Genomic DNA, 14088 nt, shown 5'->3' on the forward strand with positions numbered 1-14088 from the left:
TGCATTTGTTGTTGTTGTTGTCGTAAGGTTTATTATTTTAGTATATATGTTTAATCTACGAGCGACATCAAACGACGCATCGTGCAAGATGCCCCCGCGTGACGAACCGAGCACCTGGGCTGGAGCGAAATGTGCAAAACTTGCTCAACGTCTCCCCTCGGACGCGGCATCGCCGTGTGACCCACGGATGAACAACGGCACTCCCCGAGTCGGCGATGGCTGCGGCGGGAAAACAACACGTGGCGAGCGGCTTACACCCAAATGTAATTTTCCCCTCCCTGCAGCGAGGGCGATTTTGCTCCACAAGTTGATCTCAAGGACGGGTATCTGTTCGGCAAGCCGGACTCTGCTGACGAGACCCTGAATTATGTGACCTCCTTTTGCCAGTAACAAGATATAGTAATAGGTTTTACCCTTTTTAACTGGCACAAAAACTGACACCTTTATTCAAGGCATCATGTTTGCAATAACCACAACACAAGCAGTCAAAATGCAAACAAAAGAGACAACTCTGATAATAATATGCACTGTCCTTGTGTTGCGGTTATTGCAAACATGACGCCTTGAATAAAGGTGTCAGTTTTTGTGCCAGTTAAAAAGGGTGTGGACCAATCAAATTCAAGGACAGTGCATATTATTAGCAGAGTTGCCTCTTTTGTTTGCATTTTGACATGCTTTTGTTGTGGTTATTGCAAACATGATGCCTTGAATAAAGGTGTCAATTTTTGTGCCAGTTAAAAAGGGTAAAACCTATTACTATGAGACCCTGAATGTTGAAACTCTGAAAAACAAAGGAATGCGCTGCTGGATAATATTGGCAAACTGCTGACTTCAGTCAACCCGAATCATTTGCTGGACAAGCCTGACGGACTCTGGAGCAGATTCACACCCTGCGAGTCTCATCAGCACAGCCGGCTTGCCGAAACAAATCCAGCTGGATGTTGTCGTTTTTGGCAAACCAATACTGCAGTCCGGTGGAATAAAGCACCGTGGGGTTTTACGTGCAGAGACATAAACGGGGTTCTGCCGATACTTTGACGTTAGCGGTGAAACGAGTGAACGCACGCTGGGAAACTTGGACAAGACCCCACGATGCACCGCGGCAGGCAGCGTCATCCACTCGACCAAAACTTTGTGACGATGCCACTGAGAACGCGCGCGCGCGGGCACGTGGGCGGGCACGCGCACGTGCGCGCGGTGGTGGTGGTGGCGAGGCCCGTTCAGGTCGACTGCAGTGAGGCGCCCGCGGCAAAACTAAAAAAAATCGTCTCGGCAAGAAAGAAAGAAAAAAATGTAAAGTTGGCAACGTGAACAAACGAACGAAGAACAAAATAACCAACCCCCCCCCCCCCCCTTGCCACCGCAACGCGGTTCCGCATCACAGTTTGTACGCGTGATTGTTTTGCGCTACGCATTGTGGCCCAGATTCCGAAAATTCTGGAGCAAGCGACATGTAGGCACGTACCAATTGGGCAGGCAAACATACTGGCTGGGAATAAAAGCAAGATAGGCAAATGTAAGTTTTTGTTTAAGGCAATGCAAGTACAGACAATAAATATACGCAACGCAAGTAATGTACGTAGTTCAACATCAAATAAAACTTCTTTGGACTGAGATGCATACAATGGGCTAGGGAGCCCGCCGGCTCGTTTGACGATGATGTAATGCACCACCAGCACTTGTTCAGCTTAGAACTCTCGTACCATGCTTGCAGTGCCGCGATAACAAATCAGGAATGTGATACACTTAAAAGACAATGACCCCCAACAAGCCTGACCCCCACCCCCCCTCCCATAACACCATCGGGCCGCTGGATGAAGCCTTTCCCCGTCGACTTGCGGTTTCACGACGCAGCAGTCCCCACCGAGTGACGTCGCTCCACGCACGTGACGGATCCTGGGGCACGTTCCACGCCTTTGGCTGCCGCTCCCTCGTGTGAGTCTCGACCCACCGACCGTCGTCCCTTCGAGCGACGGCGTCCTTCCCTAGCCCCACTCATGTGTCTAAAGAGTTTAATATTAAAATATGATTTTGACTCTCAAGGAAAAACTCCCGGGCACGCACGCACCTCCGATTAGCACGGTTGGCTATGCACGGTGCGAAAGAAGTTTCATGTACGTCCAACTTGTATATGTTCTCCGAACCGCGAGTCTCTCTTTCTCCGAATGCAAATGCAAGTACGCGTGACCCCTCCGTGCGTCTTTGGATAATTTTCAGCTTTCGTTCCACTTTGTCAATGGCCACGTTTGTGATCCGTGCCATGATAGCAGATAAATATCTTACCGATGAAATATTTTCTTCATTCGGCAAATCGGTTGTGTTGCTTTTGATGAGCAAGTTCAGTTTTCCCAGAAGCGCTCCAACCTGCTCTCATCCACCTCTTTATTTTATCATTTTGATATTGATCCCACCGTCAAGTGACACATTTTGCAGTATTGTTGTGTCCCTCCGAAGATGTTTTATTTGTTCAGCTTACGACAAGCGACTGGCCGTAACTTTCCCTTTGCCCGTATTTAATATCTCTAGCCCCACGTTGTAACTTCTGTTGATGTTCTTCATTCATTACCTGGGGTTCCGTCTCATTGGTTGTTACAGTGACGATGTCGTCATCGAATCCGAGATGGTTGACACCTCCACATGTGCTCGTGGATTGATGTCTCTGGTCCAAATGTTGGAAAAAAAATGTAAAATTTGCTGCGGCGAGCCTTGCTGAGAGCATTACCTGCTTTGCCCGACTCCACTTCGGCTTTGTATTTTCTTAATTTATTTTTTCTAGCATCTGATTGACAGCATATGAATGATGTTTTTTGATTGATAGTGTCTGATTGGAAGTTTCTGAATAATAGTATCGGAATGATAGTATCGGAATGAAAGTGTCTTTATTGATAGTATCTGATCGATCGGGAGAGAAAAACCTTGGCCAAACCCAGTCTGCTCACGTGCTCGCTTTGCCTCAACACTTCCTGTTATTCGGTTCCAAATCATAGATTTGAGTACTATTTGCGTACTGAGACCATGTACACGGCCACATGCATGCGCATACACGCACACCGCCAATGATTTGAAACACGAGAGACAACGTAAGCTTGCAGGCGTTCCTTTTGCATCTTCCCAACGCACTTTTTGTACGGATATGAATCGGGCAGTAGGCCCTACGTCCGCGTTGCTAGCCGACAGCTTCAGAGGGCCACGTGTGCAGAGTGCCACGAGTGGAAATCGCCCTGCCAGAAGGGGGAGCAGATTGGGGGGGGGAGGAGGGGGTCACTTGGAGTCATGCCCCTCAGCAGTTACTGGGATCATCATGTGACCCCGTTTATTTAGAGCGGCAATGCGAAAGACGCTCTCGACATGCGTGCGTGCGTGCAACATTTGGATCTGCGCTAAAATATTTTATTTCAACGGGCAGACTTCTTGGCCGAATTTGGGAGTCCGTTGTACCCGCATGACACTTGGGACCCCACCGCTTGTGCTCCTACGGCAATGGGAGCACGCACGAAGGCGGCCGACAGTGCACTCTGCATCTCCACGGGACTGTCACACGGTGTGCCGCTGTTGGATGAGGCACTCCCCGTGCCGTCTAAGTCGCGCTTCACCAAGCCAGCCAGTGTGGGTTGGCGAAGGGGAAGCACAGACGGGGAGCGTAGAAGTACTGTACAGCAAAACACTAGATTTTGCCGCACTGGCCTTCTGGTGCCCACTACGGAGTGCAGCAGCAAGTGGCAACTTGCCGTGCATGGCAGTCGCCCTTCCCAAGCGCTGTCCAGGCTCGACTCTGCTTAGCTACCGAGATCCGGCGCATTCCGGGCGATTTTATCACGGGCCATGGGATTGGTAAGACCTATTAAGCAGTGCTTGTTAGGGTCATTTCCTACACTTGGGTTAGAGGCCCTGCCTCACTGACTGGGTCTATTGACGCGACCTTACACAACACTAATGACACAGGATCAAAGCGCACAACAGAGCGTATTGTACTTTCAAAGCACCTAACACGTGCTATATTACACTGACATTTAAGGCATTCCCTTACAACATCCCGACAGCAGGAATAACAATTCCCCGAAGCATTAAAAGGAACATGTTGCAAGCAATAAAAGTATTAAAATATTGCGACAAAAGCGGTAATGGGTATTATACAATGTGCAAATACATATATATAAATGGGATTGGGCAACAACTAAAAATGTAAACAAAAAGTGGAATGGACAATAACATTTCGTAGATATATTCGATCTTTTGATAGAGCACTCGAGGCCACAAGCAACTGCACGGCCACGGTTACGGCAGACTGCGTGAACGAAGACGATTACATTGAGCGCCGCTACTTAAATGCTAAACGTTGGCTTCGCCCGTCCTTGAATAACGTCACGAAACCCCTGGAACTTGTCGTTGTTTTCTTCGCTCAATGGAACCGCTGCGCCGACAGGAAAGCCGTGCGTTTATATATTTGTAACTTTTTACTCCAATGTCAAGGCAGTTGGCTTTTTACAAACGCTCCCCATTCTCACGCCATCACATCGGTTGCCCCGGGGTCTGGTCGACTGGGCAAGCGGCCGTTGGAACCTCACGAACGAGACGAACTTTTAGCGCTTCGTGGCTCGACCGCAATCGTGGCGGTCAAGGCAATGGCGCGCCGACTAGCCCGATTAATTTAAAGCGATTTGTACAATCGTGTCGTGGGGTGAGTGAGCCGAGTCGCGCATTGGGAGACTCGATTATCTGCAAACGGGTCGGCTCATTACACGTAAACGATACGGTAATGTTGCCCTTAGGCTGTCGGAAGTTGGACGAATGTCTGCAAAACGAGACAAGAAAAACACGAAATAATACGAATAAAACTGAATTGTGACAATTCATTGAATTGCTGATATGGGGTGGGGGGCGGAAATCATTGTAAGCCTGCTGGTCAGGCTGTGAGTAGTCAGGACCCAAGGCCATAGAGGGGAGTGGGGCCTCAGATCTGAGGAGGCCTTAGAAAGAGCCAAGGGAGGGCCTCAGAAGGGAGGCCTCATCCTGGCATTTCCCCAGGGCCTCCCGTAACCTTCCTGCAGCCCGGGTCAGCATTGAGAAGCAATATGCATTCCCTGTAAAGCGGTCGGGGAAGGAAAGCCCACAGACATTTGCAGGATTATAAAAACATCGAGAAACGGACTCAATCATTGTAACAGCAAAATGAAACGCGCGTCTAAACAAAGACTGTAAGTAAAAAACAAAAGCCCCAAAAATGCACTTGATCATTGGCTACAGCGCAACTGCAATAAATCTTAAGTCCCTTTGAATTTCCGTGCGAACGACGTCGGCTTGCGACAGGGGGTAAAGCGAGGTGCATACGACCGCAAAAGTTTGTTGTTGTCGTTTGCTCCATGCGCCGAGAGCTTCTTCACGAAATTCAGTTCCTGAAGAAGCTCCCAGCGTGCGGGCGGAAACGTCGGACATCGTGCCGAAAAACGACGCGGTACGACAGGCGCACGTCGGAGAGCTGTGAAGAGCGAGGGTTTACCCACAATGCAACCCGCGGCCGCCCTCCCTCTCCCCGTCCTTGCCCTCGCCCCCCATCGCTTGCCGTGTCACCCCGGCACCCCGACGGCAGGCCTCGAGCTCACAGCATCTGCAGCATTTGCTCGGGAATGAGTCCGTTCTTGCCGTTGAGGCTGCCCTTCACCCACCCGTCCGTCGCCGGTTGAACTGCGGGGAGGCACAACACGTCACCGTGAGAGAGGCGCACGCACGCCTGGCACGAGGGCTGCCACCTCTCTTCCTGGCTTTGCCAGGAGGACGGACACCTCTTTTTGGGACAGCTGTCCCGTACGTACTGTATGTGTTGAACTTCTTTCACGCCGTACGTAGCCAACCGTGCTCATCGGATGTGTCCAAGGGAAATACAGGGTGCTTCAAATAGTTTTTAACACTTATATGGGACTATCGGTATTGTTGAAAGCACCCCTGTATGCAAGTCTTCCCGGTATATGAAACGTTATAGGTCTGGTTGTTTTTGTCAGTTACGCATAATTCTCTCTTACTCCCAATGGTGTCCTTGTTTGGTTCGTTTCTTGTAGCTAAGGAGGTGGCAAAACTACTTAGCACTTCTCTGGGCGGTGTTACAAATGAGGCAACCTCACAGTCGGCATTCACAATTCATTCTGCGATACGTGGAGGGTGGCGGTGGGTGTCATCTTGAAGGTCACTACGTACGGTTTGTTTTAGCAGCAAATCAATGGTTTGACATTCACGTGACAATAAATGCACCACCACAGCCTCAGAGTGGACGACAAAGTCAGGTTGTCAGAGTGGCTGGCGGTCCCCCCTTTGAGCATTTCTTACAAATCGGGAAAAGTGGTCAAGTTGACTCCTAATCTGCTTTGCAGCCCTAATTGGTTGACACGCTCTGTACCACGGCATTAAATACACTCGATGATTATTCTCGCGATTGCCCACCATCTCTGCAGCGTCTGACATGTGCACTGCGAAATTGTGGAACTGCCCCCTCGATGGACCACGAAGTGGACAGGAGTGGGGGGATACCCCTAAGATTCTACTGATGCATCGATGCATCCATCAATCTCTTTAGATCAATTCTTATGCTCATGATGAGGCATCCAAAAACTGAAACTTCTATGTAAACAATGTGTTGTCATTCCCTCCGATGAGCACGGGTTGGCTACGTACGATGCGAAAGAATTTCAACGTACATGCACAATGCGCCATGTTGTGACGATGTGCCTAAAAGTCTCTGGTGGCAGGAACGATACAAATGAGACCGGCAGAACGAGAGCGAGAGAGAGGGGTAGAATAGAAACGAGGCAACACACGAAGGAAGACAACGTAGTTGAGCACTTACTCACACGGGGGCGGACAAAAACGCACGGGACAAAGAAACATTTATATTCCTGAATTCACTCGTGACCTGGAGTCGTGACAATTTTGTCGAATCGCCATCGGTGTGCGCGCGCGGGATACACCGCCACGAGCCTGCCAGCCATGCCAAGAGCCGGCGGTGACTTCCGTTGCTCAGAGGCAGGGAAATGTTTGCCGTGGTTTATAAACAACAACAAAAATCACTGCCACAAAGAAAGCATTCAACAGGTGGACAAATGTCACCACCACTTTGCAGAACGCTCGCTAAAAAATAAGATAAATCGCCGCGCGTGCGGTCGAGGTCATAGGCGTGTCAAAGTTGTCGTGATAATTTTTTTTAATTAGATCGGTCTCTTTCAAAGCGAGCAAATTGTACGTTCAGAATGCTAACGTTATATTCTTAGCTCTTTCGGTAAAGTCACGTTGAAGGGAAACAATAACAAAATAAAATATATATCTAAAACAATAAAAATTCTCACGACGTTTCGACCATAACACAAACGGTCGTCATCAGGTGTGTCGGTTTGCATTAATTTATTTTTAAACGGTGTATTTATTTATAAAAAACGTCAGCGCCACGCGTAGCGATTTGGCAGTATATTTAGAAGGACTAGTCCATCTATGTTCTGAAAAGAGGAGGGGGGAGACGAAAAATTAATGTATGCTGTCTGAAAGCCACTGTAAGCGTGAACAATCAATTAAGACCTGAAATGGTTTATCAAATCTTTCCAATGATTGCTAAGCCAGAATCCATCTTCTCGGTTGAAATTGTCTCTGTGCTTGTATATGTGGATAGCCTCATGAACGAATCTCTCATGGTAGCCAGATGGCTTACAAAGAACCTCTGTCTTGGAAAAGTCACTGTCATGTGAGCCTACTGAATTATAACAATGATCTGCCACGGCCGAGGTGTTGGTCCTACCGTGTTTAAGGTCTGCTTTGTGTTCACGAATGCGGTCCGAGACATGGCGTTTGGTTTCTCCAATGTAACTACTACCACAGAGGCAACTTAGTTTGTAGACACCAGGGTACTGTATGTCCGGAATCACATCTTTTACAGACGGAACCAGATCATGGATTTTATGTAATGTGTTGAAATGGACCTGGATCTTGTGTTTATTCAAGATTTTGGAGATCTTTTTTGTGATCCCCGCAATGTAGGGTAAAGTGATGGTTTTGAAAGGCTCCTCAAGAGGGTCCTTCTTCATGGTTTGAGTGATAGCTTTGCGGATTGTATAGTCGGAGTAACCATTAGCCTTAAGAGCTTGGTGTACGTGCCTGAGTTCACTGCCTATGTGTTCCTGGTCGGATATGCATTGGGCTCTATGATGCAGAGTCTTGATGAGAGAATTCTTCTGTGATGGATGGTGGTGGGAATCCGGTTTCAGATAAGCATCCGTATGGGTAGCTTTCCTGTAGACAGAGTGGCTCATTGAACCATCAGGTCTCTTTTTAATTAGGACATCCAAAAAAGGTAGCTTGCCATCTTTTTCGACTTCCATGGTAAATCTGATGGCTGGGTGTATGGAATTGATGTGGTCGAAGAATTGGTCTAGAGCAGGCCGGCCATGTGGCCAGATGACAAAAGTGTCATCCACGTACCTCTTCCATAAGGTTGGGCGCAGAGTGGCAGTCTGGATGGCGTCAGTCTCAAATTTCTCCATGAAAATGTTAGCTATAACTGGAGATAGGGGGGAGCCCATTGGGGTGCCCTCAGTTTGTTTGTAGAAAGTTCCATTTCAAGTGAAGTATGTATTGGTTAAACAGTGTCTCACCAGGGGGGGTACCTCAGTGTTTAGTCCTTGATGAACCAAGTCTTCAATGATTGCGATGGTGTCAGGTACAGGAACCTTGGTGAATAAGGAAACTACATCAAAACTGACAAGCAGGTCATCTGGGGACAGGGAAATACCTTTGATTGTCGATACCAGGTGAGTAGAATTTTGTACCGCAGAGGTGGTTTTTCCAGTAAAAGGATGCAGGATTTCAGACAAAAAACGAGCCAGTTTGTAGGTGGGGGAGTTGATAGTAGAGACGATGGGACGAAGGGGTGTATCTACTTTATGTATTTTTGGTGAGCCGTATAATCTTGGTGGCCTGGCAGCAGAAGGTTTCAACGAAAACTGCGTAGATTGATCAATTAATGCGGTTGAATCAGAAATTATTTTGTTGGTTTGTGTGACGAGGCTGTTGGTGGGATCTCTTTTTATTTTTGTATAACTACTATCGTCGAGTAATTCTTTAATTTTGTTGTATTCTATTTTATCCATGATGACAGTAGCATTGCCCTTGTCAGCTGAGAGGACTACAATATCATCCCTCTTTTTATTTATATAATTCAAAACGCTCATCTTTGCTGAGGTTGCTAGCTGGCATCTTAGCGTTTTTGAGGGTTGCAGCGATTTCAGTTCTTGCTACGTCTGCAGCGATGTGACCCAGGCCCCTGAGAGCAACGTCTACTTGGGCAATTATATAATTAACTGGTATGTGTTTAGGTGTGACTGCAAAGTTTAGACCTTTAGCTAAAACGGATTTCAGACCATCGGAAATAGAACTGTTACTGCGATTAATTACGACTTTGTTAACGTCTAACTTTTTGGTGTGTGGGTCCGGTCTTTTGTTGAAGAGGAGGCTAAATTTGGAAATCAGGTTGTCCTTACATTTGGTCGACATAGTAGCAGCTGAAGAGGCAGTCATATTGTCTACATGTTCCCAATCCGATGTGGACATTGTTGCCGTCAATGATAAGTGTGATTTGTAGAGTGTCTTGTCTAACTGATCTAGTTTGGTGCGTATAAGTCTGATTTTTTCTGAGATAAGAGCTAAGCTAGTTTTGAAAAGAATTCGTTTCGCATTAGAAGAAGTTACAGCAGCAGAGGTCAGTGTAAATGCGATTGGTATTACCTCAGAGTCGCAGCATCTCTTCAGAAAGGTGAGAGACTCGATCAGCTGAGCCTTCTTATCCCGGAGTTTGTTGAAGGATCTTAAAGTTACGTGGAAACCCTCCCTGTAGAGGCGGTTAAATTTTGATTTAAAGCTTTCGTGACTGCAGTAATTCATATTCTTAGCTCTTTTGTTTCCCTTCAACGTGACTTTACCGAAAGAGCTAAGAATATGAATTACTGCAGTCAAGAAAGCTTTAAATCAAAATTTAACCACCTCTACGGGGAGGGTTTCCACATAACTTAATATCCTTCAACAAACTCCGAGATAAGAAGGCTCAGCTGATCGAGTCTCTCACCTTTCTGAAGAGATGCCGCGACTCTGGGGTAATACCAATCACATTTACACTGACCTCTGCTGCTGTAACTTCTTCTAATGCGAAACGAATTCTTTTCAAAACTAGCTTAGCTCTTATCTCAGAAAAAATCGGACTTATACGCACCGAACTAGATCAGTTAGACAAGACACTCTACAAATCACACTTATCATTGACGGCAACAATGTCCACATCGGATTGGGAACATGTAGACAATATGACTGCCTCTTCAGCTGCTACTATGTCGACCAAATGTAAGGACAACCTGATTTCCAAATTTAACCTCCTCTTCAACAAAAGACCGGACCCACACACCAAAAAGTTAGACGTTAACAAAGTCGTAATTAATCGCAGTAACAGTTCTATTTCCGATGGTCTGAAATCCGTTTTAGTTAAAGGTCTAAACTTTGCAGTCACACCTAAACACATACCAGTTAATTATATAATTGCCCAAGTAGACGTTGCTCTCAGGGGCCTGGGTCACATCGCTGCAGACGTAGCAAGATCTGAAATCGCTGCAACCCTCAAAAACACTAAGATGCCAGCTAGCAACCTCAGAAAAGATGAGCGTTTTGAATTATATAAATAAAAAAGAGGGATGATATTGTAGTCCTCTCAGCTGACAAGGGCAATGCTACTGTCATCATGGATAAAATAGAATACAACAAAATTAAAGAATTACTCGACGATGGTAGTTATACAAAAATAAAAAGAGATCCCACCAACAGCCTCGTCACACAAACCAACAAAATATTTTCTGATTCAACCGCATTAATTGATCAATCTAAACAGTTTTCATTGAAACCTTCTGCTGCCAGGCCACCAAGATTATACGGCTTACCAAAAAACATAAAGTAAATACACCCCTTCGTCCCATCGTCTCTACTATCAACTCCCCCACCTACAAACTGGCTCGTTTTTTGTCTGAAATCCTGCGTCCTTTTACTGGAAAACCACCTCTGCGGTACAAAATTCTACTCACCTGGTATCGACAATCAAGGGTATTTCCCTGTCCCCAGACGACCTGCTTGTCAGTTTTGATGTAGTTTCCTTATTCACCAAGGTTCCTGTACCTGACACCATCGCAATCATTGAAGACTTGGTTCACCAAGGACTAAACACTGAGGTACCCCCCCTGGTGAGACACTGTTTAACCAATACATACTTCACTTGGAATGGAACTTTCTACAAACAAACTGAGGGCACCCCAATGGGCTCCCCCCTATCTCCAGTTATAGCTAACATTTTCATGGAGAAATTTGAGACTGACGCCATCCAGACTGCCACTCTGCGCCCAACCTTATGGAAGAGGTACGTGGATGACACTTTTGTCATCTGGCCACATGGCCGGCCTGCTCTAGACCAATTCTTCGACCACATCAATTCCATACACCCAGCCATCAGATTTACCATGGAAGTCGAAAAAGATGGCAAGCTACCTTTTTTGGATGTCCTAATTAAAAAGAGACCTGATGGTCCAATGAGCCACTCTGTCTACAGGAAAGCTACCCATACGGATGCTTATCTGAAACCGGATTCCCACCACCATCCATCACAGAAGAATTCTCTCATCAAGACTCTGCATCATAGAGCCCAATGCATATCCGACCAGGAACACATAGGCAGTGAACTCAAGCACGTACACCAAGCTCTTAAGGCTAATGGTTACTCCAACTATACAATCCGCAAAGCTATCACTCAAACCATGAAGAAGGACCCTCTTGAGGAGCCTTTCAAAACCATCACTTTACCCTACATTGCGGGGATCACAAAAAAGATCTCCAAAATCTTGAATAAACACAAGATCCAGGTCCGTTTCAACACATTACATAAAATCCGTGATCTGGTTCCGTCTGTAAAAGATGTGATTCCTGACATACAGTACCCTGGTGTCTACAAACTAAGTTGCCTCTGTGGTAGTAGTTACATTGGAGAAACCAAACGCCATGTCTCGGACCGCATTCGTGAACACAAAGCAGACCTTAAACATGGTAGGACCAACACCTCGGCCGTGGCAGATCATTGTTATAATTCAGTAGACTCACATGACATTGACTTTTCCAAGACAGAGGTTCTTTGTAAGCCATCTGGCTACCATGAGAGATTCGTTCATGAGGCTATCCACATATACAAGCACAGAGACAATTTCAACCGAGAAGATGGATTCTGGCTTAGCAATCATTGGAAAGATTTGATAAACCATTTCAGGTCTTAATTAATTGTTCACGCTTACAGTGGCTTTCAGACAGCATACATTAATTTTTCGTCTCCCCCCTCCTCTTTTCAGAACATAGATGGACTAGTCCTTCTAAATAAACTGGCAAATCGCTGCGCGTGGCGCTGACGTTTATTATAAATAAATAAATACACCGTTTGAAAATAAATAAATTAATGCAAACCGACACACCTGATGACGACCGTTTGTGTTATGGTCGAAACGTCGTGAGAATTTTTATTGTTTTATATATATATTTTATTATTTTATTGTTTCCCTTCAACGTGACTTTACCGAAAGAGCTAAGAATATGAATTACTGCAGTCACGAAAGCTTTAAATCAAAATTTAACGCTAACGTTGTTAATTAGGCAGCAACGGTTTCATGTGAATATATATCATTGCACGAGAGTAGCGTAATGCAATGAACCACACCCACAAGTAGCTAATTCCCTTAAACGCGCCATCATGGGGCTATTGGCTGCAATCCTTTGAGGGATTAAGGGCTTCACGCTGCGCGTCAATGGACAAAATCCCGCCGAAGATCAATCACGGCCACGTTAAAGCGTTGCACGGTTAATGGTCAATAATGTGACCAGAAATCCCGGGATCTACCCTACACCTGTGTATGTACGTACACACACACGCACAGAAGCCTCGCACGTTGCCCATATAATTCAGTGGCAAATTAACCACGCGTACCCTGTAGCCCGCACACAATGAGCGAGAAAGCCGTCGAGATTTCGGGGCTCGCGTTTCGATTTACGAATCGATGTTCTCTTGTGCGTCGTTATCGACTCCCCATCATCAGCAGCCACGATCTTATCCACTGCTGGATATAAGGGCTCGCCACGTCGTTGTCACCACCCCGGGTTTTGCAATTGCCACAATCCATACCGCATTCGCGCGCGGGTCGCTTTGCATTGCTTCATCTCCGCGGTGGTCGCGTACTCTTGGGACGTGTTTTCCCTCCTCGGTCACCAGCCTTGCCCATCAGCCACCGTCCCCCTTCTGGCGATATGCCCAGCCCAAGCCGGCCTTCATCAACAACCAATACTCACGGCCGGCTGTCAATCCACCGCTGGATGACGAAGGCCTCCCCGACTCCCATTTTGGTCGTGGGGGAGGGTTGTGTGAATGTAGTTCACCACGCTGGCTGCTCAGCGCGGCTTGGAGCAGGGTTGGGGGGACACCCTCGTGCGAAAACACGGATTTCAACTGATGAAATCGATCCACGAACTGCTGTCTGCATACGCGAGACATGCAGGGAATGTGCGGTGCGCACCGAGACAGAAAAGGGAAATGACTTAAAGCAATGACGTTCAATTCGGAGGCTCTCTTTGATCGTCGTCGTGAGCTGTGGGGACCCCTCTGACCTCTTCACATTTCAACCGATCCACCTGGCCCGGGTTTTATTTCAGCTCTGGGTACCCGCGCATCACAGGCAGTCTTCTTCCTACAATGGCATCTCCCCTTGCGGGCAGTAGGGGGGGGGGTGATGGGGAAGGGGGCTGTTGCCGCTCCGTGGTAGAAGAGTCATCTGCCAGCAGGTGCGAGGGTGACGAGCGCCATGAGTCTATGGCTGGCATAAGACCAGTTAGCGTGGCATGCTTGGCACGGGCTATGGTACACGGAATGAAACGGGGGTCCCCCGCCTGCCCGCTTCCCCCTCCCGCCCCCATCTCTTCATAGCCCCGGAGCCAGAGCCACTCTGGCCCGCAAGGCCCAGTACAGCAGCACAGCCTACATACTCCACAGCCATG

General features: G+C 47.2%; 1 protein-coding gene across 6 annotated transcripts in view; it reads right to left on the bottom strand.

Moving 5' to 3' along the window:
• Positions 1–14088, bottom strand: part of LOC116942958 (rho GTPase-activating protein 26) — a 112641-nt gene continuing 98553 nt past the window's right edge. For all 6 annotated transcript variants that reach the window (XM_032955469.2, XM_032955467.2, XM_032955472.2 and 3 more), the window contains one exon: positions 1–5682. In XM_032955469.2, the coding sequence (XP_032811360.1) occupies positions 5597–5682 (86 nt within the window). In that variant the 3' untranslated portion in view covers positions 1–5596. The remainder of the gene's footprint in view (positions 5683–14088) is intronic.

Source organism: Petromyzon marinus, chromosome 16, assembly GCF_048934315.1.
Source record: "Petromyzon marinus isolate PM22_M1 ecotype Great Lakes invasive population chromosome 16, UKy_Petmar_22M1.pri1.0, whole genome shotgun sequence".
In the NCBI taxonomy this organism is placed as follows: Eukaryota; Metazoa; Chordata; class Hyperoartia; order Petromyzontiformes; family Petromyzontidae; genus Petromyzon; species Petromyzon marinus.